We start from the raw sequence: 25194 nt of genomic DNA, 5'->3' as shown, positions 1-25194 counted from the left end.
AGCTCGGCCTTATCTACCTTTATCTACCTTGTCGCGGTCTGCCAGGATTTTCATTGTTCTGAACCGATGGTGTCGACTGCGGAGGCTCGAGAGCGTGTACGGAGAACTCTACCGAAAGTCTTTGTATCTTGGCGCCAAGACCTGTAGCCGTGAGAGAGCCCGTTGCTTCAGTAGTGATAGGCTTCTTCACCCCCCAACTTAGGCCCTGCCCACTATATCCGCCCAAAATTAGGCACTAGAAGTCGCTATTAATGGGCCCTGTTCTCCCGTGTCTAGGCACTAATTACGTGAAACTGAACTGGAGAGAGGTAATCCTTGGCAAAACGCCACCACGAAGACTTTTGGTAGAGTTCTCTGTACATACCGTCTGGACTCTGGGCATCCCCTGATGCTAGCGGCACGAGTCAGTGATACGTATACGGCCTCAGAAGCCTGCCACTTCTACATAACTGATGGCATAAAGTTTAAACCTGACGAGTCCCAGCTAGGAATCAGGAGACTGGAGACTGGAGAGGAATAACGGGGCATTCGGGCATCGGACTGGCTATACTACTACTCGATTACTAGAGACTCCGTGCGACACAATGCGGGGGCACTAACCCGAACTTAACGTAGCTTGGAACTTGGTACATGATCGCAGTCCCCTCTTCTGCTCAGAAAGTCAGAGCGGATCAATTGTAGGATGTCCTTCAGACCTTCACCCTCATAATGAATGCCCGTCAGACCCTTAGGAGTCAAGACTAATAACTAGCTACTGAATACAGTTAGTCCCATTCGGTACCAAGAGCTTGGTACCCCATATTCCGTGCGTGGTAGGCAGCAAGCGGGAGATGATCGGGTCCACCCCCAGTAGTGACTCCACCCAAGATCGCAGATCCTGCGTTCTGATTGGTCCGCTCAACAAAATGTCTTGATCATGAAGAGAGTCGAGGCTGTTTCTTTACGTAGTAGGTATCCTGTATTCCGTAGACCCATAGAGATCTGGTCAAAAACACCGGCGTCTACCGTCCCTCCCTGGGGCACCGTCTGCCCGGACGGTAGACGCTCCGCCGGCGAGGGGGGGAGGGGGGATTGCGCATTTTTGGGGGATGGAGCGATCACCGCCCCGGACTTCCCCAGCTTGATGCTGGTTTGATGGGCCTCGACTCCTCGAGAGCCGTGCAGCGCAATGCAGGAGCACCGAGCAATACTATGTAAGCCTCACCGACGGAGCCACAATTAGGGATGGTCTGGCCGAGACTCAAGAGTTCAAGACCGGAAAGTCTTGGATGAAATGGAGGATTCGACCTTGAGAGTCGTGGGTGAGGGCTAAACCAGATGCTATGATTGATGCGGTTTCCGGCTTCCCGTCTGCCTGCGCCCTGCACGCCATCATTCACTAGTCACATTTCACCAAATAATAATGCTTGCGCGGTACACCTGTCAAAGATCAGGAGATTCCCGTTTTTCATCGTTTCCATAAATGCCATCATTTACCATGCTGTCAGATATCAAGTTGTCTGTTTTTCAGGGTCCTCTGTTTCCTACCCCTGACCCAGTATTCACAACTATGACAGCACATCATGCATCCCACGATGTTACCGGCCTCTCATTCTTTGCCTTTTCGCTCGTCTTGAGCAAATCAAGGTCTCTACGGCCACGAATGTATACAGAACTTAAATATGGGCGTATTCCCGTAGTTTTTACGCTCATTAAGGATCAAGGACAATCTATCTACTCTCTTTTGGAATCTAATGATGTTTTCCCACTGTGTCGCTGCATTAATCACCTGATTGAGCGAAACCGCTATTTTTCCCACACGTGCGACCTTTCCGTGGCCCCTATCTGTGGCCCCATGTGTGGCTTAATTACATAGTATTTTGGGTGGTTCAACCAACAAAGACCCTGTATACCCTTCATTTTGGGTATATCTCGATAGAACGCGTTATGAACGCTCCCCAGAGGCAGTGAGGCACTTAGTTAGGTATCTTGGAAGCCACTCGCGTCCATACACAGTAGAGATTTCGAAGAAATGATAAGGGTGAGATTCGGAGATCCTAAAGTTTCTTTGAGGCCCAATTCGAAGCCTCGCAGTGTCCGGGTATCCATCGCTTTTCGCTTTAGATCCCTCCCCACCGCTACCTAGTGTTTCCACTTTCGAGGCCTTTTAAACTTTGGGAGTCTGGGGAAGCTGTGCGTGTGCCGATCTTGGTCACGATCGGCTGGCTGTTCAGTTCAGAGCAGAGCTACAGTAGTAGTAGTAACTAACTGGAGTTGGAGAAATCGGGTTCCAGCACTTTTAAAAATACAATAACTAATATATGATCCGAGAGGGACTGATAGAAACCACCTCCGTGAGAACGACCCACATCCTGCATTTACATGGGCCCCTCATGAGGCGAGATCCAAGACACCATCTCCTAAAATTCCCACCACGGGACCTATCCATGCATACCAGCTCGTCGTCCACCTGCTAGGAGTTGCCTCGGTGTTCCAAGCTTAACCTCGTGGCCCGCTGGAACCTGACAACTGCGCATTCAGGGGAATTGTTCGCCAGGAGGAAAATGGGAGAACCAACCGCCGTGGATAAAACACGCGAACTTGGGATGGCAAGTCGCTCGACATCACCGAATTGCCAAGCGACGGACGATCGATCAAGCACCGGCACTGCACACCACGAAAACCAAATCATCCCAGCGATGGAATCTACATTCTGTCCTGCACTTTTCCCATGACCGTGGCCGGCTCTTGCTCACGCCAGCCACGCCACGCGACGCGACTAAGCGAGCGAGCGACCGAAAAGCAACAAGACTAACGATAGAGCTGTACAGTATACACGTCAATCCCCTCACTCCCGTCCATCCCACACACTCCATCCATCGCGGCCTCTTGCCATCAAATAGATCGCCCGCGCGCGTCATGGATTGCGGCGGCCCAGGGGCAGGGTAGAAAGCAGCGCCGCGCATCGAACGAAAGAAGGGAGCAAAAGTAAACGCAAGCCGAAACACCCCCCCCGGATGAGTTGTGCGAAAAAAAAACACCGACGCCGATCATCTATCCTGGCGCCGCGGACGTATGAAGAAAGAAAAATATGCTCATGGAAAGCGTGTCGTGAAGGAGGCCGTTGCATGCTTCCGGATGGCTGCAGCTGCACGTCGTACGTTCCTCGTCTTTCTCTTCTTCCGGCTCGAGCTTCCACACCCATCTCCCCTTCCACCTCTTCACGACTTTTAGTCCCCCAAGCCAGATCACCCATCTAATGCCTCCCATCCCCCTCATGCAACAACGTCACGCTATTGAACTCCTCAAACGGATCGGGGATCTCGTTCCCCGGCGTCTCCAGCCCCGAGTCCAACGGCACCCCCTTAATCCTCGCCGCCCCGATGTCCACGCTCTCGCTCTCCTTCACGTTGCGGAAGTTGACCGTCTCGATTCCACGCGCCGGGTTGGGGATGATCGGCGGCTTCATGTGCCGGAGCAGCGCCCATTGTGTGCTGCGGAAGAAGGGGTGCGCTTTGACGTCGGAGGCGCCGGCGCGGGAGCCGAGGCGGCGGAGTTCGTCTTTGATGAGGAGTTTGCGTATGAGGGATTTGCAGAGGCTGGGAGGGGGGTTAGTCGGGTTGATAGAATAGACATGGGTAGGGTCGAAACTTACGTGGATACTGACGGCGCGCCGGATCCTTCAGAGAAAGGCACCTCATCGCGTAGGATGTTCGCGAACGTCGCGTTGCGGTTCTTCCCCTTGAACGGGGTGGTTCCGTACAGCATCTCGTAGATCAGGATACCGAGGGTCCACCAATCGACCGCACTGGTATGTCCGCACCCCTTGATGACCTCGGGCGCAATATACTCCTCGGTCCCGACGAACGAATTGGTGCGGAAATCCGCGATGCACGCCTTCGTGTCGACGGCGGGGAGCCCGTTGCTCGAGCTGCCGTTGCGGCCGAGCACCATGCCGGGCTTGCCGCCGGCGTCGGATTGTTTGGAGAGGTCGAAGTCCGATAACATGATGTGGCCGGACTGGTGGAGGAGGATGTTCTCGGGTTTGAGGTCGCGATAGATGAAGCCCATAAGGTGGAGATATTCGAGAGCAGCGGTAACTTCGGCAGCGTAGAAGCGAGCGGCGTCTTCGTCGACGGATTTGTTGGGACGGGTTTGAAGGGCTGGAGCGGATTAGCCTTGGAATAGGAATTGCGGCACATGTATTGGCTTACCTCGGAAGAACTCGCCGCCGCTGCAGTATTCCATGCACAGATAGAGGTGGTCCTCGGACTGGAAGGAATGGTATAGCGTGACGATGAAAGGATGATTGCTCGTCGCGAGAATTTCCTGCTCCGCAAGCGCCCGCTTGATTTTATTCCGCTTGATCATCTCCTTCTTGCTGAGAACTGCTCTGCACGTTAGCCACGCTCCCTCCAACCCATTTACACCGAAACATACCCTTCATGGCGTACAGTCGCGAGGACTTCTTCTCTCGCACCAAATACACCTTCCCCACATCCCCCTTCCCAATCATCTTAATCTTATCAAAACTCCCCGGCCCCACCTCCACGTTTCGCACCTTAATCGAATTCGAACTATACGTCCTCCGAAACGCCACGCTATTCCGAATCTGCCCCGGCGTCGGCAACCCCGTGATACTCGGCACCGGCAGATGCTCCGCACTCCCTGTCAACACCCCCCCCGTCGCCGCCGGCGTCGTCTCCACCATGCTCAGCGCCGACGCGTTGGCGTGGTGGTACTGCACCAGCGGCTCCTTCCCCAGCTCCGCGGTCTGCGGCCGCTCCGCGCCTTTCGAGCCGGCGAACAGCCCCTGCGCGTTCGGCGCGGACGCTACCCGTCGCAGCTTGCGGGCCAGCTCCTCCTTCCCGGCGGTGATGGCCTGGTCGTTGGCGCCGCTGACGGCGTCGGCTTTAGCTTGGGCCATCTGCGGGGTGTCCGGGGGGGAGGGAGGCACGCTGCCGTCGTTGTGATGGCGGAGGGCGGGGGGGCCTTGGTGGATGAAGTAGGGATTGGCATTGGCGGTGGGGGACATGGTTTCGTCGAGGGGGTGGCCTTCGGAGGCGACGGTGGTGCTGCGGTTGCGGCCGATGTGGGGGAGGAAGCGAGATTGGCGGAAGCCGGGTTTGGAGTCGGGTTTGGAGGGGGCGGAGAGGTGGGAGGAGGGATCGTGGGCGCCATGGTGCTTGGGGTCGGCGTGGTTGCTTCCGAGGCTGTTGATGCGGAAGAAGGACTTGATTTTTTGGGAGACTTGGCTGTTGGAGCTGGTAACGGACTTGTTGGAGGAAAGGGGGAGGCCGGAAAAGGTGCGCTTCTCGGAGGAGAGGGAGGATGGGTTGGAGGAGAAGAACTGGGTCATGATGGAGGAGGTGGACGGGATGGACGGGTGGTTATGGATAGGGTGAGATGAATTGAGAGTGATGGGAAGGGAAACGAAAGGACTTGATGCTATCTTCTAACACAGGGAGCCATTGCTCGACCGGGTGAGGCACGTTGGGGAGTGGAGTGCGGTGAACCCACGATGATTGCGAATCCTGATGAATAAGAGCGGCAAGTGAAAGGATGATGAACCGTACTTATGGTCGAGGACAAACAAGAGTCAAACAAGAGGAAGAAGAAGATGGGCGGATAGCAATCAATGTAGCGATGGGGGAAGAGAGGAATGTGGTGGATCTGGGGGTATCCTGACCGTATGGGGCTTTGCTTAACAATGCGGTTGTAACGTCGGGGGAAGGGAAGGAGGAGAGGAATCAGTATGAGAGAGGAGAGAGGAGGAGTGGCGGGGCGAGGCAAGAACTGTGGCTCAGCAGTGGATTCTAACAGTAGAGCACAGTGCAGCACCGGCTGCGGTAACTAGTAAGGCATATTAGGCATATGAGGCATATATCGCGGACTCCTCGATGTTTGACGGGATGTCAGCCATCTTATCCCTCCAATTTATCAGCGATATCCACCACACAATAATGACCAATTCCCATTCCATTTTGTAAGACATCTCCATGTCATTTTGCCTTCAAGAATTTTAATATTCTATTCCTGGCATCATGACCCGAATCGAAGTAACGTCTGGTCCTGCAGCTCAAAGGCTCTGGCTGAAACCGTGAGGCCACAATCATTTCTGCCTCATTGCCTTGCGACCTCTTCCAGTTCCAGTTCCTGTTCCGTTCCAAATTCTAGTTCTGCTTCACTTCAATTACCTCATTCCATCATCTATCCACGGTTACCTTTCTCGGGTCCATCTGCTCTCCGCACCACACATCAATTCAGCCTCATCATCCAGTAGTCAAGGACATGGAATATTACTCGTGCCGATAGAGCTACCGACTGCACTAGTCACCAGCAAACCGACGATCCCCCGCCTGCCTCGATTAGTCGAGATCGCCAGCAAGCACGTCAATGATCAATCAGCCTGAATAATGTGCAAAAGCGGAAATGTGATGATCCATGATTTTGCATTTGCTAGCTACTGCTATTATTGCTATCTCATCTGTGTTCGCTCGTGCGCTATCCATACATTGCTGCTACTTTCGGTATTCGTTTGGAGTGTGATGCTGTGCGTGGTGTGGTGTTGTGGGGAAAAAAGGTGTCGATGGGATCCATCTCATGCGTGCCGTGGGTGTGCGGATTGTCCTTGCTGCTGTCGTGAACCGCAATGAGACAGTGTGTGGTGCAGCCTGTTCAATCTCTGCTGCATGAATGTCAAAGGCGGGCAAAGGGAAAAAGTGATGACTGAAACGAAAGGGGAATAAACATGTGTAATGGTGCTGATGGTATACAATGGTGCTTTTGGATCCTTGTGCATCGTATGAAGAGTGCTCAACCTGCCGTCTGGTGTTTGCCGAAGGTGAGAAATGTATCCTGAGAAACAGCAATTGATGATATGAAAAGAAGTCGCCTCTGAACGTAGAGAAGCCCGGGTAAGACGTCGAGTGTCCGGACTCGGACAGTCAACTCCTTTCATCCATTCGAATTCCTCTGCCCATTGTGATACTTCCGAATCTCCTCCGACTGCTCCTTCCGCACCCGATCGAACCGCTTCCGCCACGCCTTCCGATGCTTCTCCTTCTGCTCCGGATCCATCGTCGCCGGATCCGGCTTCTCCTTGTCCCCTTTCTCTTTGCGCTTGTCGAAGTTCTTCACCTTGTTCGCGATCTGCTCCAACTTCGCCCGCGCCGGGGACGACGATCCTTTCTCCTTCTTGCTGGGCGACGGCGTCGCGCTGCCCTTGTCTTTCTTCGGGGATTTGAACGCCGTGTCTTGGTTGATGGTGCCGTTGAGCGTGGTGGCGGGCGCGGTGGATGGCCCGGAGGCGGTCATGGTGGTGTGCGAGAGTTCGCGGGCGAGATCGTCGACAGCCCCGTCGCATTGGGAAGGCCAGCCGTTGCTGATTTTGGGACTGGTGGGCGACTTGCATCGGAGCGGGTCGTTGTACGCCATGTTGCCAGGATACGGGCGGATGGCTGCAGAGACAGCGCGGGAGGCATTGCGAGTGCGGCCGGAAGTCGTGCTGGAGCGGTAGCAATGCTTGCTTTTGGTCGGCTTGCACATGTTGGCTTGCACGTTGATGGGTTGAATGGCCGAGATGCCGTTTGTGGTCACGTTGGAGGCATTCTGGGCTTCGGATGCTGTCTGTGCGTGAAGTGGTTGTGTTGGGCCGGCATATGTTCGCTTTGGGGGCTCGGAGGCCGTGATAGTATTGCCTTGCACGTTGCTTGGAAGCCCAGAGAGAGTTTCGATGTTGGAGTCGGGCTCTGTAAGCGCGAAGCGACGCGGTGAAAGATGTGGCGCGTTCGGAAGCGGTGGGATGGGGTTCTCCGTGTTCTCCACTATGCGCTGGTGCCGCGCGTGATTGCCCTCTTCGAAAGCGGTCCAATATTCCTCGGACTTCAAGAGCCGTTCGGGACGGCTGCCCGATTTGATGAGTTCGGCATCAGAGAGCTCATCCTTTCGTTTGCCCTGCTCTGTCTCACGAAGACGGCGTCGTGCTTCAAGTGCGCGTCCGAATTGCTCGCGATATTTGCTGGATCGGAGGACTTCGGTCGGGCGATAGTCGGTTTGCCATCCATCGAGATAGCCCAAGTCAAGCGACTTGATAGACGCCTCCGAAGCGTCGCTGCGGCCGGAGCTTAACTGTACGGTGAAGAATCGATCGGGGGACTCAGAAGCCGGACCGTCGAGAACGGGGGCTCTCAGATCATGATTACCATTATTGAGAGCAAGATCCATGACTTGTCCGCTTTCTCGTGTCCACGACGACAGACGATGATCTTGCGCGGACGCATGAGATCCGTCCTTGCTGTGGGCTGCCTCGACTCCGGGAGCGGGCGTGTTCGTCGGAACCCCAGGGGCACTTCTCTCCCCGTTTGGGGACGACATAAATGGTATGTTCTCCTCGTTGGCTCCAGATCGCGCCCCATACAAGGTCTTCGTGGAGTACTCGTGGGTGTTCACGGGGAAGAAGGCACTCGTGCTGACACTGGATTGACTGGACTTCTTGTTGACCCGTTCCGCAGAGGAGGGAATCTCTGGAGAGCCATGATGGTTGTCGCCATCGTCTCCGACGAGGTACTTGGCAAGGTCGGCGCGAGGGAGGCCATCATTCGGAGAGCCAACAGGAGTGGGCGTGCCAGGGTCGCAGTGTTTGAGAGACGACTCCTTGCGAGTGCCGGCGAGGTTCTTCGGAACATAGCTGGGACTGGTTGGATCCAGGTGAGAGTCTTGTTTGGGGCGTTCGAGAGGGTCTTTGATCTCCACGGCATTGTTGCCACGACTGAAAGGCTGATCGGCATCGAAAGGCTGCTCAGGATTCAAAGGCTTAGCTTGGGCTATTCCGTTTGGTTCTGCAGGGTTCGGACCGAAGTTGTGGACCGGCATGCCTCCATTGACTGGGAAGAAACCACCGGGACCGGGCTGCATGCCAGGCTGCATTCCATTGGGAAGGTAGAATCCATGTGGAGGCATGTCATAGCGGACCGGGCCGTATTGAGGGACCTCAAAGTGCATGACAGGGCCTTGGCGAAACATCGGGTGAGCCTGCGGAGCGGCGAGTTGCTGAGGCATTCCCTGGAACATAAAACCAGGAGCATGTTGCTGAGGCGGTGCAGGCGCTGGGGCGGAGTGATTCGCTTCCAGGCCAAAGGTTGCAGGTACAGTGACAGCACCTGTCGCCTTCATCTCTTTGACCTGCTTGGCAGCACGGCGAATGCGGTCAAGTTCCGTGATGTACCAACGCTTCTTCTCGATCAACTGCCTCTGCATGTGAACGGGAGCACGTTCCTTCTCAATCACTTCAAAGCGTTCGAACTGCTGGCGTTCCTTGTCCAGCAACTTGTAGTGATTCTCCAAGTGAGTGATATGCTCATCAATATTGACGGAGGCTGGTTCAGCGGGCAACGATCCATTCCCGAACTGGTTCGCAAATTGCTGCCCCGTCGGTGGAGCAGTGGGAGCTGACATCGCTGGGATTGCGGGAAAGTTGTTGACCGGCGGCAAGTGAAAGTGGGGAAGCCCGTTGATCATTTGCACAGGAAGAAGATTGTCGCCAACTTTCTGGCAAAGCTGACCCTTGATGTCGTAACCGATGAAGCCTTGCGGAATGGAGTGATGGCTTGGAGCCTGATGGGCGCTGTCAGGTTTTCCTGCACGCATATCGAACATGTGACCCCTCGCCGCAGGATGGAATGGTGGAACTGGAGCAACGAAAGAAGTGAAATCCGTGGGAACGACTCGTCCACCCGCTGTCACACGCATCCCCGGAGGAGACGCGTGCTCCTTGAGAAGGCGTTCTGCTTTGCCACGCTTGATAGAGGGCGTCGGAGAGGGTTTCTTGACAGCCAGATGGCCAAAGACTTGCTCCTTCACAGGCTGTGAGGCGCACCGAGGAGGACCACTCACTGCACGGGTTGCCTTCGAATTCCCGTCGAGAGGAATATTCTCACTCTTTAGTGACATGCAATTGACAGAGGAGGAAGGTCGGAGAACGTGCTCTTCAAGGAATTTGTCAGTAAACCTTCGACTGTGTTGTGGTATCAAGCGGATGTGACTGGAGGTGAGGCTAGGGATTCGTCGAACAGGAGACCCTTTCCCTGTGATATATAGCGGCATGATATCGCTGTTGGACCGAGACAGAGAAGGAGAGACAAATCTCGTGATAATTTGGTCAAGGGAAGTTTTTTTGGAGTGAGTTTGAAGTGGGGAAGATATGAGAAGTGAGAGGGAAGCGGGAAGCGAGAGTGAGAAGTGGGAGGTGGAAGCAGGAAACGGGGAATCAAAACGAGCCTGATGGTGCTCGTGAAGTTCGTCCAAATCAGATGCGGGCATACCCTCATCTCGAGACAATTGAGCGCAGTAGAATAAGCATCGCCGTGTTATGTTGGAAATGGCTGTGTTGCCTTGAGATGCATGGGGACAGTTGGCTGGAATCATGCCGAAGGGAGACTGACCTTTCACAGATTCATCGACATCGAGCTTTTCGATGGACACTGCGGATTCAGAGACCGAGTCTCGGAGTGCCAGAAGCTCTTCGACTTTGTATTGGGTCATGATAACCGGGTTCCAATGTCCACGAGACCCAAACGATCGGAGCTGCGGATAGGCAACGATGGGGCTCGAGACACTTGGTATGTGACTGTGAATGAAAGGCGTTCGACACTGATATGATCAGCTTCGGCTGCAAGTTATCACGATATGGCAGGGGATCTAATAGCTTTGACACTCTTAGGAAATGGTCGGAAATGAGAGTTACCTGTAGCGTTCAGACCTGACAAAAACGATGGTATGAAACGATCCGCTGAGAAACCACAGGTGATCGTATCCAAAAGCACAACAATGGCTGAAGAGAATGAACGAAATGCGAGAGTGATGGAGCCGTGGAATGAGTGAATGGATGGTATGAAGAAGATGAAACGACAGAAGCACGGCGGACGCATGTTTATCACTGGTAGTAAACGAAGTATAGTTCTTTCCTGTTGTTGGAGCGGCATGAGAACGGCAATGCTGTGAGGGTGATGATGGTAGAGGTAGGAGCTCGCTGGGATACGTTGCAAGAAACATGGACAGCATTGAAGTGCGATTGCAATGAATGGAGATCGAGCGATGCGCCTGGTTGATCGAGAAAAGGATGGCATCAAGTTGGATCTCTTTTAGTACTAGCGCCATCCAATATAGGGGTGGCTTCTCGATATGGAAGTCATGGAGTGCGCTTTCCTGTTATTCGGCAGCGACGGAGCGTAACATTGTAAAAGTTTCAAGCACGCTCTAGTGAATTGAACAGTTGAAAGGCGTGTGGCACATCTGCACAGGTTTAGTTGATTTGGACTGATAATTAGTGAATCGGAATGTTTGTTATATATCCGCCTATAGACAGGGGAAGGATGGGTATCTGCAGAAAGTATGCATCGACAGCATACAAAGAAAGTGCTCCGTGACGCCTCGCGCTAAGCTGGCAATGTACTGTTAGCAACCTATTCCTTTCATCATTGGAATGAGAGTACCTGAAGGGAGCTTTATCCGACTGCCCTCGCTCTTCCCTCATCTCTACATCGTGCTGGATCGAAAACTCCACATCGCCAACACCCTCTCAAATCTCGGCTCTAACGCCGAGCCCTTGTTCTTGCCATCGGAGGATCAAAGTCATCTGAATCGTCCGAAATCTCATCGTCACTCTGTAAGTTGAAACGTTAGTCCATACGAACCGGAATGATTCAATGGGCACACATACAACTTCAATCGCTTTCCTTCCCCTCGTATTCGCTGGTGCAGGTTTCTGCGACGCTCCTCGTTGCGAGAAACTCAATGTCGACTGCCTCGTCGTCGTCGCCGTCTTCTTCGCTCCTCTCGCGGCCGCCGGTGCCGGTTTCCTTGCCGTTGACTTTCTAGTAGGATTCTCTGGCGCGGTCTTGGAGCGCCGAACGAAGAGACCCTCTTCTTCGGACTCCTCATCCTCCTCATCATCGTCGAGCATGACCACGTCTTCGTCTTCGTCGTCTTCTTTTTCCTCAATAGCGGGACGGCGGGTGGAGCGGGAAGACTTGGCAGGAACCTTTTTGGCAGGAGCCTTCTTGGCCGCGGCGGTGGAGCGGCTGCTGGCCGCCATTCCGCCACGACCACGACCGCGGCCTCGACCACGCGCAGAGGTGGATTGTCGTGGTGGAGCAGAGGCAAGGTCATCGTCATCTTCCTCCTGTTCATCTTCGGACCGCATGATTGCTGCCGGTTGATCTTCCCATTCTCCATCCATATCTGAGTCCCAGCCCGTTGGCTTCGGTCGATATCTGATCCTCGACTGTTTCTTCGGTTAGGATATATTAGGATACGGATTTGATAAACCACATACCCGTTTCTTCAAGTGCCCCTTCGAAAATAGCTCCTCAAGCTTTGCCCGATACACATCCATCGCCTCTGTCAAATCATCTTCTTCCACGTTCTCGGCCGAGGTAAGCAAATGCTTCAACTGATTCGCAAGGCTTTCGTTGACGAAAGTCTCCATTGCATGCTTGTCGTCCTTATCAACGAATTGACTGACTGCATCTCCAAATGAGTTTTGTGGGAGGATGGTCAAAGACTGCGCCGTAAGGAATTCCTTGACGAGTTTCTCGACTTTCACCGAATCAAGTGATAGAGCCGAGAGAACGGACGCTTCCGGTAGCTCAACGCCATCTTTGTTTCTTCGTGCCGTAGCCTTCTTCCGGTGAAACTGTACGACGTCGTTCACATTGGCCACCTTCCCTACAAATCGATTGGAGAATCGCTGCGGGTTCTCAACATCGAAACGGCCTCCTTCCGGAGCGGTATATTCCACGCGAAGACGGATCAGTGGCAAGGGCTGAGGCTGGTCCTCCTCATCATAATCTTCATCCTGCGCAGCTAACCACTCGGAGTTCGCTTGATCGATGAGCGTCTCGACAATGGTAGAGAGATACCGGGTAATTTCCTGCCGGTTATCGTCTTTCTTCCAGACATTCTTCATGGCCCTCTCATCGGCCAGGATAACTTCTTTCATGACGAATGGCCGGACGGATTTGAGCCTGATTGGCTCCGACTGAAACTGTTTGCCTGTAACGGACAGGATGGTAACTTGCTTCGTCACGGCTTCTCCTGGGACTAAGGAGGTCGCAACGGACGAGCCGGGTTGCATGACATGAAAGTTCTGTTCGGGGTTGTAGTTTGGGTCGATGAGACATTCGTGCTCATGTCCCCAGATGACCAGGTCAAGGAAGTCAGGGAGGAAGGACTCAGGGAGATAGCCAGTATCCGTATAGGCATGGTGGTTCTGATGCACACTCATCAGGTTGAACCACTCATTCTTCTGGGTGCTTGGCTGAAAGAACTTGACTTTGCCGTCTCGAAAAGTACGGAACAGCCGTTCATCGCGGACATTGCTCATTCCATAGAGGGCAAGTTTCGTGCGCCCTTTTTGTAGCAGGACAGGCTTGATGGTGATATTGTCCGCCTCGGGGGTCCTGCCGTAGTAGTTGACTAGACCCGCAACTTGAAGCAGATCAAGGGCAGACATATGCCCGTGCTTCACAAATTATCAATTGAATCATCCATAGAAAGGGTTATACGTACTCCTGATGGATCGTCGTGGTTCCCGTGTATGGAAAACACTGGGATGCCAACATTGATATCCGGGTCCTCATAGTTGACATGATTGAACGCTCTACATACGAGTTAGCAGCTCCCCTCCTCTACCTAAATTGTTTTGAGTGATATAGGTACTCACCCATGGAAATTCTCACTCGCATCGCTCAGCATCTCCAACTCACATGGCTTGTCACCCAGACACGCCATCCTTAACGATCGCATGACCTGATACATCGCCTTCCGCGACGGGTTATTGTCATGGAACAAGTCCCCCGCCAGCAGAATCATATCCACGTCATGGTCCTTCGCGAGACACATGACCTCGTGGAACGACTTCCAGCTGTCGTCGCCGCGGATCGAGTCGCGCTCGTTGTAGCCGACATGGTTGTCGGTGGAGATGAGGATGCGGATGGTGTCCGCCTCTGGATATATGGTATTAGACTTGGGGGATCATACATGGGACTCGGAGTCAAAGACAGAAACGTTATGGAAAATTGAAAGGCTATATTACCGGAGGCTTCCTGTTGTACTGCCCTGGCTGGCATAGTTGTCGCGGTTCCGCTGAGACGAATTGAGGCGTCTCGTCCAATTCGACACCAACTTCCCTCTTGTTCGAATAAATCTCAGAATTCTATCAACAGTGTCCGTTCAATGTTCATATCGACTTCGATCCCGTCAATTCCCCTGCTCTTAAACTACAAACGCGACATTCAACACCAGCGCGTCACGCATCGCATTCGTCTCTTTAACACGAAGTTGACTGATCCCTGCAAGCTGTCGTGGTTGTCCAGGCATCAGCACGTCAAAGGTCCTTTTAGTCCGCCGGAGCTCATCCTCGAATATCAATTCCAACCTCAACCTAAATCTTCATCTCCAGAATACGAATCAAACGATGCAATGTTCCCAACACGAGCGCTGCTGAAGCGCTCGGTGTGGAAAGGTAATCCCCTACTCTGATGCTCCCATTTATCGCGCTCTACTAACACACTTGCAGGACCACATATCGTCCCGTATGTCCATCACCTTACTCGACCCAACAGATCGAATCCATAGATTTGGCGAACCTAACGATGTTTTCATAGTCTTCCGCTCACGCACATGAAACCCGGCGACCGAGTCATCCCGATCAAGACGCAAGCGCGCTCCGCGACCATATTACCCAATTTCGTAGGACGAAAGTTCCAGGTGCACAACGGGAAGATCTACCATGAGTTTATGGTGACGGAGGACATGGTGGGCCATAAGCTGGGAGAGTTTTCACCGTACGTGCTCTGTGATATAATGATCGTGTCATTGCAACCAGACGATGCGTCGATGATAGATGTGCGGGCTGACCGTAACTAGGACGCGGAAACGGTTCTACTACAAGCAGTCGAAGAACAAGTAAACGGAGTGCATGCAGATTTGCGCTGACATCGCATTGGCCGGAGTTCCAGGGCGATGGAATATAGTCATGATACCATATGTATACTAGAATCCTCAGAGTTTGAACCCTCGATGCCAACGGGGTATCCACCCGTGTCCGTCCCATGTCCCAAACTCCACGACGAAATGCAATCCATAATTAATGCCACCCATCCATCCCCCTTCCTTCATCGATAAAACTCCCCCCGCTTCACATTCACCCCATACTCCCCCACCGCCATACCCAAATCCTCCATCGTCAACACCGTCCGCCCACTCGCGCCTCCCTGCCCACCCCCTCCATACCCCGGCCGCTGCACCCCCAAATTTGCCGCCTTCGCCACCGGCGCGTCCTTCCCGCCGCCCTGTCCCTGCGCCGCACCCGGCCCGCTCGGTCCGCCCGCCGTCGTGCCGAAGGTCGCGACGCCGCCGAGACCTTGCATCGGGTTGTTGGAGGTGGTGTTGGAGGAGCGAATGCGGGAGTATTGGTAGGAGTCGGCCGCGATGTCGGCGATGAATTTCTGGGTGGCGAGGCCGAGGAGGCGGGCGAGGTGGGGGGGGGTTTGGGGGGGGGGGGGGAGGCCGGCAAGGGTGAGGTAGTAGTTGATGACGGCGTCGGGGATCTAGATAAGATAGAAGTCAGCGATGGTTGCTTTCGACAGCATGGATCTTGCGTAGATAGCCTCGAATATAAAGCAATAGTGAAGGGGGTTCGTCTCTATATCCAGCTAGAGCGGCGATGAGACGGCTATATCAGAGATAACTCACAATCGGCGCATAGTCATCCATCTTCCCCAGAAAGTCCCGCAACGTCACATCCTTCTTCTGCGCAATCCTCGGTCCTGACGGCCCCGCCGGCGCCGCAGACAGTGGTGCCGCTCCATTTCGCTCGTCCGTACCGTTCATCTGCACGTCGTTCCCGCCGTCCAGATTCATCGGGTCCGGCTGCGTTGCGTCGAGGGATGGTTCCGCGTCCGCATCATCAGCCGGGGCGACGAGCGTATTGTCGGATTCTGATTGTTGCGTGGGTTCGGTCTTGATCTCTGGTTCGGGGGCGGGGTTGGTAGTGTTGGGGGTCGGGTCGGAGATGGGTTCGCTGGGGCCGGCGGATGACATGGTGATGGTTAGGGAAGGATATGTTGGGTTCGTAATGATTAGGAGAAATTCGAAGGAAGTGACGATCCGAAAATTCACATCCAGGAATCGAGAAACCTGGTGCTGTAGTGTTGTCGTGGGGAAGTGTTCTGTATCGGGAAGTAATACCCTGGGCGGGTTTGGTACGGATTTGGGATAGGGACGATTTGGGAGTTCGGAATGATGGCGATATAATTGCCTTCGACTATGAGCGTTGAGAAATGCCTCAATCCTATTGCTTGAATCAATAGGCTCCGTTCGTTGACACACAGTTGCCGCGATATCTTGCGTTGCTTCCAATTGTTGGGAGTGAGGTTGAATCTCACGTGCTTGATCCCGAGCGGAATCTCCCGCTCCGCCGCCTCAACACGTGGAGCGCAACTTGAGAATGCCAGGGGCGGAATTTCTGCCTGGTAGCCTCATAGCCTTGTATCCGATCGGCATTGACAACATTTGACATCAGCTCAAACTTCAGTTCCCAAGCTCATCCCTCCACCCCAGCTGCACCACACATATTACCAATTTACCATCCAAAAAGCGCGGGGAAGCCCGGCCAGTTCTCCTCCCATCGGGCATCGGGCTCCCAACCATCCCCCCATCCCCATCCAGGGGCGCCAGAAATTATCTCTGACACGTGTGATCGCCCCCTTCCGACGCGCCCTCCTGCGCCAAGCCCAAGATATTACCTCGATGAAGTAACCCCAAACCCAACCATCGGAGAGATAGCGGGCCTCAATCTCGTTGGATATATCCATGCATCGGCCCGGTTGCCTATTGGAGGTAGGACGGCGGGATGGATAGGCTGCCTACAGAGGCGGGGCGGTTGGAAGGCGCGGGCTGGGGGAGGCGATGGCCCTGGTTGAGGTAGTGCGGCAGGTTGATTAAGATAGATGTGAGGGGAGGACGGGTAAGATTACAAGGAGAGTGCGGTGAGTATGGTGCATGTACTGCCGCTTGCCGTGTAGACGAGCGCCGGGATATTTGTTATACGCCAGCCTATGGGGTTGGGGGTGTGGGGAAGGACGCGAGGGGGAGGCGCCAGAGGAGAACAATGTAAATGCGACTGCAGAGGGAGGACATCACTGGGACACGAGGAATTCCGTCTGCTCCATCCAATGATCTCCGGCGCAGGAATGACTTCACTCGGCCTCTTATCCCGATTCAACGTCCAAGAAATAATTTTGTATCAATTGCGGCGTGATTGGCTATCGTGTCTCATTGTTCCCACCTCCCATCGCTATCGAGGTAAATCATTGCTAATGTATCCCAAAGTACCTCCCTCCCCTCTGCTCCCAACGCAGCAGGACGCCGAACCCGCTAACACCGAAGCGGCGGGCAGCTCCGTGGAACTCGAGCCATTCTGTTCATCATTCATATACGAGTCAAGCCACGCAAACCCGATGCGGCGTCGCTTTCTCAAAACACGCGTGCTTGGACGCCGTGGTCGAGGAGTGCCTCAGAGGAAACGCAGACGAGAGGGGCAAGCAGGTGATATTTTGAAAGAAGCCGAAAGAAATCGTCAATGCGTTTCGTTGGAACGTAAGAAGAACCCCGATGCCCTATCAAGCCCCTAGGTCCGAGATCTAGGTCCGTCGAGGCCGTAGGGGGATGCAAACCAAACCACCAGTGCCAAAGAAAGGAGACGCCCCGGTTAGATGCAGCGGGTATCTCAACGTGAAGTAAGTAAGCAAGTGGGCAGAAGAAAGAGGGGGGACGCGAAAGAGTGTAAGAAAGTCGTTGAAAATCATCAACATGACTGACATGAGCGTCCCCAACGTGGTCCGGACCAGTGTTGAGAACGCTCACTATTATCGTGATAGAGAAAGCAGAATATTATGCTCGTAAAAACCCCTGAAATCAGAAAGATAAGAAAAGTGGCCCGCAAATCTCGCATTGCCCGTCCCACGGCCGCCATGAAGGAGATCCCCCCCCTAGATTCCCAACCAATAGTCTTCCCCCGTCCCCCTTTTCCCGTTTCCCCTTCCCCTACATTCACCCCCCATCCTCCCCGCCCTCCTTCTCCCGTCTCTCCCGCTCCTCCCTCCGCCGCGCCTGATTTGGTGCCCTTGTCTTCAACTCCCCCGTCACCCCCTGTAAATACACTGGCACCTCGATCCCGCTCTTTAGGAAAAACAACTTTAGGTTCCGCGCCTTGTCCTTTAGCTGCACCTGGTTCCGCTCCTTCAGCACCTCGCTGATGCTGCCGCCTGCCCCGTACAGTGCGAGGATCTGACTCCAGTGCGGCCCCTTAACGCGGTCCAGCCCGTCCATCAGCGCGTGCTCTTCTTCGAGCGCCCAGGGGCGGCGTTGGGAGGGGAGGCCTGGGCGAGAGGAGCGCGGGGGGGCTTTCGTAGTGGTTTGGCTGCGCGCGCGGGTGTAGAGGAGGGAGGTGGGCATGGCGGGCGGCTGAGAGGGCGTCGTGTCCGATGGAAGCCCCAGCGCGTGTGCATGGGAGAAGGTCGGTGGGAAGGACGAGCTGTTGAGCGTGGAGGGGAGCGAGCCGCCGCTGGCGCTGGAGGAGGGAAGGTCGGCGTAGTTGCGATAGAGGTGGGAGGGGTAGAGGGAGGAGGAGGCGACGCCTTCGGAGGGGTGGCGTTGGCCGTGGATGGCGGCGTGGGCGGCCAGGGTGGCGCGGGTGACGTGGTTGGGAGCGGAAGGAGAGTCCTCGTCGACGACATCGGAGTCGTCGTCGAGATCGGGGGTCTTGGGTCGCTGGCTCCAGTCGGTGGCATCGCTGAAGGCGAGGAACTTCGCGACGGTGCGCGCGGCGAGCTTGAGGAACGCGGTCCAGTCGTGGTTGTGGGAGAGCATGTTGATCCCGTCCACGCCGTCTTGGACTTCGAGTACCTTCTGTCGCCGTTGGTTGAGCCGGCGGATCAGGTCTTCTTCGGTAGGCGCGAGTCGTTTGCTAGTTGTCGTATTTGATGCGCTTGCCGCGATGCCGCTTCGATTCCGCCGGGATAAGATGATCCCCTGCATAGTTCGCGGGAAATACTCTTCCAGCGTCTCTTCGTCCCGCTCCGGGGCTAGGGCGCCGTGGCTCAGCGCTGTGGCAATATATCCCTGAGTTTTTAGTTCTAGGAGCAATGTAGACTGCCATCGCCGCAGGTACTGGCCGGGCGGCACGACGATTTCCAGGAAGGACTCGTTCAGTTGGGAGAACGGGATGTCATGCCGGCCGAAGATGCTGAGGATGAAGGAGGCGAAATTGGCCTTCCTGATCGTCTTGTCGGCATCAGGTTGCTGGTCAAGATGCAGCGCTCGCGCGTCGAGGAAGGGCTGGTCCCGCGTGTACAGCTTGCGATTCTGGTCGAATAGAGCGCACAGCGTCGTGTAAGCTTGCCCGCGGCCGGACTCTGGCTCGGAGATGAGCGAGATGACTTCGGGAAACGTGCTGTTGGCAAAAGTTCCCAGGATTTGCGTAGCCTAACATTTAATGTTAACTCTTGTTTCTTACTCATCCAATACGATATCTCAATAGCCTCCCAGCCACGAATCATGACAGGGTCACTCACCAGGTTGTCCAGAATTGGCAAGCTCTGCAGTTTCAGGTGGATACTCGCGTCCAGAGAGTAATAGTCCCATGAACTCTGGCTATCTTCACTCACCGCACTCGCGTCGACCAGCGGCTGCGAATACACATCCGACACACTCAAGTCCGTCCCTGCACTCTGCGGCAGGTAACCCCCAAAGGTGGCCGCATTTACATCGACGTTTACATTTGGCAGGGCGCTATAGAGGTGCGCATTGGACGAATACGCGATCCCATGTGCCATGCGTGCCTGGGCATCCAAGGTCGTCGAATCCGGGGTTTGCGGCACTTGGAAGTAGGGTTGTTGCGGTTGCGGGGTCGGGTGCTGCGCTGGATGCGCCGGCGGGGCAGCACCGTGAGGGCCGTTCGCGTGGTGCGCCGATCCGGACGACTGGCCGTGGTACCGCGATTCAACGTGGAAGTCGGACGCGGAGGGGAACTTGAGGTCGTGCGAGGGATCCCCGTAGGGGTAGGCGGAGGGGGCGGCGGAGGCGTAGGTGGGACCGGATTCGTAACGGACGTGGTGGGTGAGGGGGGAAGCGGAGATGGGGGAAGTGGAGAGCGGGAGAGGGCGTTGGCGCTGGGGGTTGGTGGGTTGCAGGACCGGGTTGTGGTGGAGGGAGGAGGGGTCCAACTTTAGGCGTTGCGAGTCGGGACCTGGGCCATACTCTGCGTCTTCCAGCGGGCGTTTCTTGCGCATCGCGGAGGGAGCATTTTGAGAGGACAAGGAGGGGGAGAAGGAGGATGAAGGGGTAGTGGGATAGATGTTTCGATGGAGTAGAGAAGAATGCCGTCTCTCTTGAGAAGCCAGTGCATGTGCTCCTGGTTGTGCTGCTCCTTGATTGGGAGCTGGAGCTAAAGCTTGACTTTGAGTTTGACCTTGGCCATGGGCGGCGGATTGAGCCGAAGTAGAGGGTGTGGACTGATGAGGAACATGTGCATGTGGAAGTGATGGGTGTGAGCATGAGTGTGAGTGCGCAAGACGGTTGGTAGGCGTTGCTGGCGGGGCGCTGCATGCGTTGATTGAAGCCGAGGCCAGCAAGTTGCCGTTGATATTGAGGCTGCCTGTGCCCGTGGTGGTGTTAGAGTTGGCAGCACGGGCGTTGGGGATGTTGGCAGCGGCGGGGGGGTTGGGCGAGTTGGAGGAGCTGCTGCTACCGGAGAGACTGGGCGATGACACCCTCGAAAGACGCTCGAGAAAGGACTCTCCACGGGCGGCCCCCCTGCCATCCATGGGCTCTACACCGCCGCCCAACCGGTGATCGACGGCCCCCAGGGCCATGGCGTTTAGGCTGTTTAGGCTGCTCAGCGCACTCAGCCCCAGAACATTCGGCAACGGATTGCTCATGCTCAAGCCACCACCAACGCCTACGCCACTCGCAGCGGCATCCATTCCCGTAGAATGTGGTGGGTGTTCACGGAATCCATGGTGGTGTCCATGACCTTCGTGCATCAATCCGCCTCTCATACTTCCTCCTCGAACTCCAACCTGTAATGACATCGCCTGCGTCTGGAGTTGTGCTGCTGTCGCTGGTCTCGCGATTCGTCGTCCAGTTCCTGCCTGTGACTGCTCTGCGTGACCGTACTCTTCGTATATCGGTTCGGGTTGGTATTGCGGTTGTCCTTGCGTTCCCGCATCAAATCTCAGCAATGCTGGTGGTGAGGCATATACGTCCGTGGATAGGTTCGTAGGACTCGACTGCCAGCGCAGAAGTTGCGGATGACTGTCAGCCCGACGCCGCATGCTCTGATGGTTCCTTGTCGCCAGACATTGGGGTGAGAGTGTCGTCTCACTCGAAGATCATCAAAGGGCGTTCGATTTGGTCTGTCTCTGATGCAGGGAAGATGAAGAAGGAAACCGAGCAGGTCCACAGACAGCAACGCTCAAGTGCAGATGTCCGCAAGAAAACCTTCTTGGATCGGAAAAGCTTCCTTATGGATGTGGACTACGGACATCCCAGCATCGGCTGATTGTTTTAAGAAACCAGCATTGGGGTCTTGGACTTATTCTCTGGCTTTCTACAGACGTAAACCGGATGACAGTCCAATTCCCGATCTCCTCGGCGTGACGAGGGGCCCCTTCTGGGCATCTCTATCGTGAATGGTCACAGGTTCCATGAATTGCAGCTAGAATTTGGTTTCTTTCCCACTATCCAGGGGCAGGAACGTATGAGATCGTTGTATCAATCTACTGAAACCGCAACAGCCGTGTAAACGAGGGTGCATGTGTGCCTACTGTGTGGAGGTGGCTCCCGCCAGAGCAACGGGTTGATCAGGGACATGGGACGGTCGATCATGGAATAGACATGGATGGGGGTGCTTTGGGGGGGAATGCAATCATGCATGTGCTTCACGAGGTCTGGTTTAAAGTGATCTTCGGCTCATCAGGGATTCCCATTCATTCCGGGATTCCAGAGAGATTGATCGTGGATATTCATTGTCCATTTGGGACTTGGGACCTTTCAATCACCATCACCTATTAAAGGCTAAAGACTTCGGGACTTTCGCCCGTCACACGTCCTGCGCCGTGCTCTACATAGGCGAACTGTGGTATCAGGCCGTGGGATCCTGGATGACACCACTAACCAAATCCTACAATGCGTCATGGAAACACTCTCGGACAAGAAACGCTTCTTTGCAAGTCTCCATGCGCTGGACGAGCCTCCCGATGCCCCCGATACTAAAGCAAAGCACCGTAGCAATGAACCTGAAGCTAGTGATTCCGATGACTGGGATCCAGGCATTGAAGCCTCGATGGACTTTCTGACTTCTGGTTCACCTTCGTCTGTAAATCCTACTCACTTTCAAATATCCATCCACCAGAATGTCCTGTCGACGAAAACTTTACTTTCAGAGGATGTTCAGATACGGGCTAACCTGAAGCATTCCAACGCTCATGCGCCCGGAAGGGACCTTTACCGGTCTCACTCCGACCCAAATGCTTCGAAACGTACCAAACAGCTCAGCTGCCTTACCACCCACACAACTCCAACTTTGAGGCATACGGAGTCGGAGAGAATCGCACCTTCAGCCACGATGGCTTCCAAAGGAACATGTGCAAAGACTAAAGCTTCCAAGCGGAGACGTAGCAGCCTCCCAAACCTGGTCCCTGATGCGCAACGGATCTTCGCCAACTTAAACTTCTGTACGTTCTATATGGTTCCTCCAAAACGCTTCCCCCAGTATGCTTCCCGATCCCTCCGATCACATCCCAATCTCCGCACCATCGCGCAGCCAGCCTTCCCCATACCCCAAAAATCAAAATGCCTGGAGAATCCTCCAGGATGTGATGTGTCATTGCATTCGGGTCCTTCTCCCTGTTCTGTTGTTCAGTCTTGGAAGAAATAAGGATCATATCTTTATACCCCTCCATCCCGGCATCCTGGCCGCTGATTGGCTCCATGGCAATATACTTCGACACGCCTTTCAAACAAGCCAGCTCAGGAACTAAAGTGCTCACTGTACGCTAGACTTCTTCCCGAATAACGACATCCATGCCGGCCGAAAGGCGAGGATACGGGTTAGTGAGCGGTATGGCGCGACATGGGTGCGCGATTGGGATGCGACCGCTGGTATCACGCACATCATCGTGGACCACCGTCTCACGTATCAAGATATACCGGTGTATCTGAAGCTACCAGAGGGCATTCCAGTAAGCAACAATGCCCTGGGCCCACACGAGTAGTTAGCGGTTGGCTCACTTTGCAGCCGGAAGTGATCGTCGTGAACGAGGAATATCCTTCCGACTGCATCAGGTCTCAGATGATTTTAGATGCTGCGCAGAGCCATTATCAGGTTCCTGGGACGCCGAATGCAGCTAAGGCCACTTCGAACACCGGGCCCGTTGCCTCTACCCGTATCCCTTCTCAGGTTGATGTGGAACCGAAAACAAAGGTCAGCCTGACTATCTAGGACAAACAGACAGTCATAAATAGGTACTAACCACTGTTGACAGCAGAATAACCAGGTCGCCCGTCGATCTAGATCGCCGTTGCCGGAGCACGACCTGAAGGGCAGTACCGCTACTCACGGGGATCCGTCAGAATCAGATAGAGTCGAATACGGCAAGTCATCGTCCCACGACACTGGCTGTGAGACGGGCCAAGCCGACGGTGAAACAGATGAAACGAAACTTCCCCAGACTGCGCCCGCCGCACCAGACAAGTACGGCTATGAGCTTATTGAAGCCATCCAAGAAGTGGCAGCGCTTCGCGACATCGTAAGGGATCCTTTCCTCGGCACTTTTCTCATCGAGTGTCTGATATTAGGGAACCAACGCTCACCACCTATCTGCAGCCCCTTGAACTAGACGATGTCGAGGAAAGCGACTCTCCGCCACAAGACGAGCCACCAAGCGATTCCGACTCCGAGGACCACCGCCCAGCTCACAAGAAGTCCAAATCTAACCACTCCAAATTTTCCAACTTCCAATGCATGCACTCCCACCCCGCTCCCGCCAACTACTCCACCGCCACCGCCACCCCCTCCTCCTCCACCATCATTCCCCCTTCCCACCCCAACGCCCAAATCATCACCCTCCTCTCCCTCCAATGCGACTACTACACCCGCATCCAAGACCCCTGGCGTTCCCTCGCCTACCGCAAAGCCCTCACCACCCTCAAGAACCAACCCCACCCCATCACCACCGCCGCCCAAGCCCGCCAACTCCGCCACATCGGCGACCGCCTCGCCCGCAAAATCGAGGAAATCGCCACCACCTCCCGCCTCTGCCGCTTCGAATCCACCCTCACCGACCCCCGCGACCGCCTCCTCCAGCTCTTCCTCGGCGTCTACGATGTCGGTTTGGCGCAGGCGAGCAAGTGGGTCGATTTCGGCTGCCGCTCGCTCGCCGACGTGCAGACGTGCCCGCAGATCGCCCTGACGGATAATCAGCGCGTCGGCATCGCGCACTACGACGACTTCCAAGCGCGCATCCCGCGCGACGAGGTGCGCCAGCTCGGCGCCATCGTGACGAACGCGCTACGCGCGATCGACCCCGCGTTCGAGGTGACGATCGGCGGATCATATCGGCGCGGTGCACGGGATTCAGGTGATGTGGATCTGCTGATCACGAAGCCAGGGGCGAGCACCCGATACATTCGATCGACGGTCCTCGAGCAGCTGGTACCCGAGCTGACGGCGCGGGCGTTCCTGCGCGCGAGACTGGCTGGGGGGAAAGACAGCGTGCACGCCGTGGAGACGACGAAGTGCCACGGAGCCTGCTCGCTCACCCCGACGGCACCGTGGCGGCGGATCGATCTACTACTAGTGCCGGAGGAGGAGATGGGTGCGGCGCTGATTTATTTCACGGGGAACGACATCTTCAATCGGAGCCTGCGGTTGCTGGCGAGCCGGAAGGGGATGCGGTTGAATCAGCGGGGGCTGTTTGAGGATGCGATGCGGGGGAGGGGACGGATGAAGGTGACGGAGGGGAGGTTGGTGGAGGGGGGGAGTGAGAGAGGGATTTTTGAGCGGTTGGGGGTGCCGTGGCGGGAGCCGACGGAGAGGGTTTGTTAGAGTTGGATATAAGTGTAGAAGGTTTGTACTTTGGATAGGGGTTC

General features: G+C 55.1%; 8 protein-coding genes across 8 annotated transcripts; 3 read left to right on the top strand and 5 right to left on the bottom strand.

Annotated features, from left to right (window-relative positions):
- Positions 1–2783: 2783 nt before the first annotated feature.
- Positions 2784–5338, bottom strand: P152DRAFT_486719 (serine/threonine-protein kinase-like protein nrc-2; the record flags this gene model as incomplete). Its single annotated transcript, XM_033682089.1, has 4 exons — positions 2784–3578; positions 3635–4142; positions 4194–4367; positions 4420–5338. 4 exons carry the CDS (start codon positions 5336–5338, stop codon positions 3236–3238), a joined length of 1944 nt encoding a protein of 647 aa, XP_033538857.1. The 3' UTR covers positions 2784–3235.
- A 1598-nt stretch (positions 5339–6936) lies between these two features.
- P152DRAFT_445345 (uncharacterized protein) lies at positions 6937–10521 on the bottom strand (the record flags this gene model as incomplete). Its single annotated transcript, XM_033677849.1, has 1 exon — positions 6937–10521. One exon carries the CDS (start codon positions 10519–10521, stop codon positions 6937–6939), a length of 3585 nt encoding a protein of 1194 aa, XP_033538856.1.
- A 786-nt stretch (positions 10522–11307) lies between these two features.
- P152DRAFT_407690 (DNA repair exonuclease) lies at positions 11308–14287 on the bottom strand. The gene is made up of 7 exons (XM_033676902.1): positions 14075–14287; positions 13703–13985; positions 13549–13639; positions 12314–13501; positions 11699–12262; positions 11472–11642; positions 11308–11419 (listed from the first exon to the last, which is right to left on the bottom strand). Exons 1-6 carry the CDS (start codon positions 14106–14108, stop codon positions 11571–11573), a joined length of 2232 nt encoding a protein of 743 aa, XP_033538855.1. The 5' UTR covers positions 14109–14287; the 3' UTR covers positions 11308–11419; positions 11472–11570.
- Positions 14288–14460: 173 nt separating this feature from the next.
- On the top strand, positions 14461–15134 carry P152DRAFT_426898 (mitochondrial ribosomal protein S19; the record flags this gene model as incomplete). The annotated part of the gene is made up of 4 exons (XM_033677282.1): positions 14461–14503; positions 14558–14573; positions 14646–14825; positions 14908–15134. 4 exons carry the CDS (start codon positions 14461–14463, stop codon positions 14948–14950), a joined length of 282 nt encoding a protein of 93 aa, XP_033538854.1. The 3' UTR covers positions 14951–15134.
- On the bottom strand, positions 14975–16349 carry P152DRAFT_11855 (transcription initiation factor IID, TAF10 subunit). Its single transcript, XM_033673681.1, has 3 exons — positions 15736–16349; positions 15204–15590; positions 14975–15153 (listed from the first exon to the last, which is right to left on the bottom strand). The coding sequence occupies exons 1-3, from the start codon at positions 16081–16083 to the stop codon at positions 15043–15045; spliced, it is 846 nt and encodes a 281-aa protein (XP_033538853.1). The 5' UTR covers positions 16084–16349; the 3' UTR covers positions 14975–15042.
- Positions 16350–16977: 628 nt separating this feature from the next.
- Positions 16978–17816, top strand: P152DRAFT_11810 (uncharacterized protein). The gene has a single exon (XM_033673679.1). It carries the CDS (start codon positions 17100–17102, stop codon positions 17673–17675), a length of 576 nt encoding a protein of 191 aa, XP_033538852.1. The 5' UTR covers positions 16978–17099; the 3' UTR covers positions 17676–17816.
- Positions 17817–21807, bottom strand: P152DRAFT_11852 (uncharacterized protein). The gene is made up of 3 exons (XM_033673680.1): positions 19617–21807; positions 18179–19527; positions 17817–18052 (listed from the first exon to the last, which is right to left on the bottom strand). Exons 1-3 carry the CDS (start codon positions 21375–21377, stop codon positions 17959–17961), a joined length of 3204 nt encoding a protein of 1067 aa, XP_033538851.1. The 5' UTR covers positions 21378–21807; the 3' UTR covers positions 17817–17958.
- An 862-nt stretch (positions 21808–22669) lies between these two features.
- Positions 22670–25150, top strand: P152DRAFT_469690 (uncharacterized protein; the record flags this gene model as incomplete). The annotated part of the gene is made up of 5 exons (XM_033680914.1): positions 22670–22778; positions 23104–23285; positions 23342–23527; positions 23589–23852; positions 23930–25150. 5 exons carry the CDS (start codon positions 22670–22672, stop codon positions 25148–25150), a joined length of 1962 nt encoding a protein of 653 aa, XP_033538850.1.
- Between the last annotated feature and the right edge of the window lie 44 nt (positions 25151–25194).

The sequence above is a fragment of the Eremomyces bilateralis genome (assembly GCF_010015585.1).
Source record: "Eremomyces bilateralis CBS 781.70 unplaced genomic scaffold P152scaffold_1, whole genome shotgun sequence".
NCBI classification, from domain to species: domain Eukaryota; kingdom Fungi; phylum Ascomycota; class Dothideomycetes; order Eremomycetales; family Eremomycetaceae; genus Eremomyces; species Eremomyces bilateralis.
The sequence above is the reverse complement of the archived record's forward strand: the minus strand, read 5'-3'. Positions and strand labels throughout refer to the sequence as shown.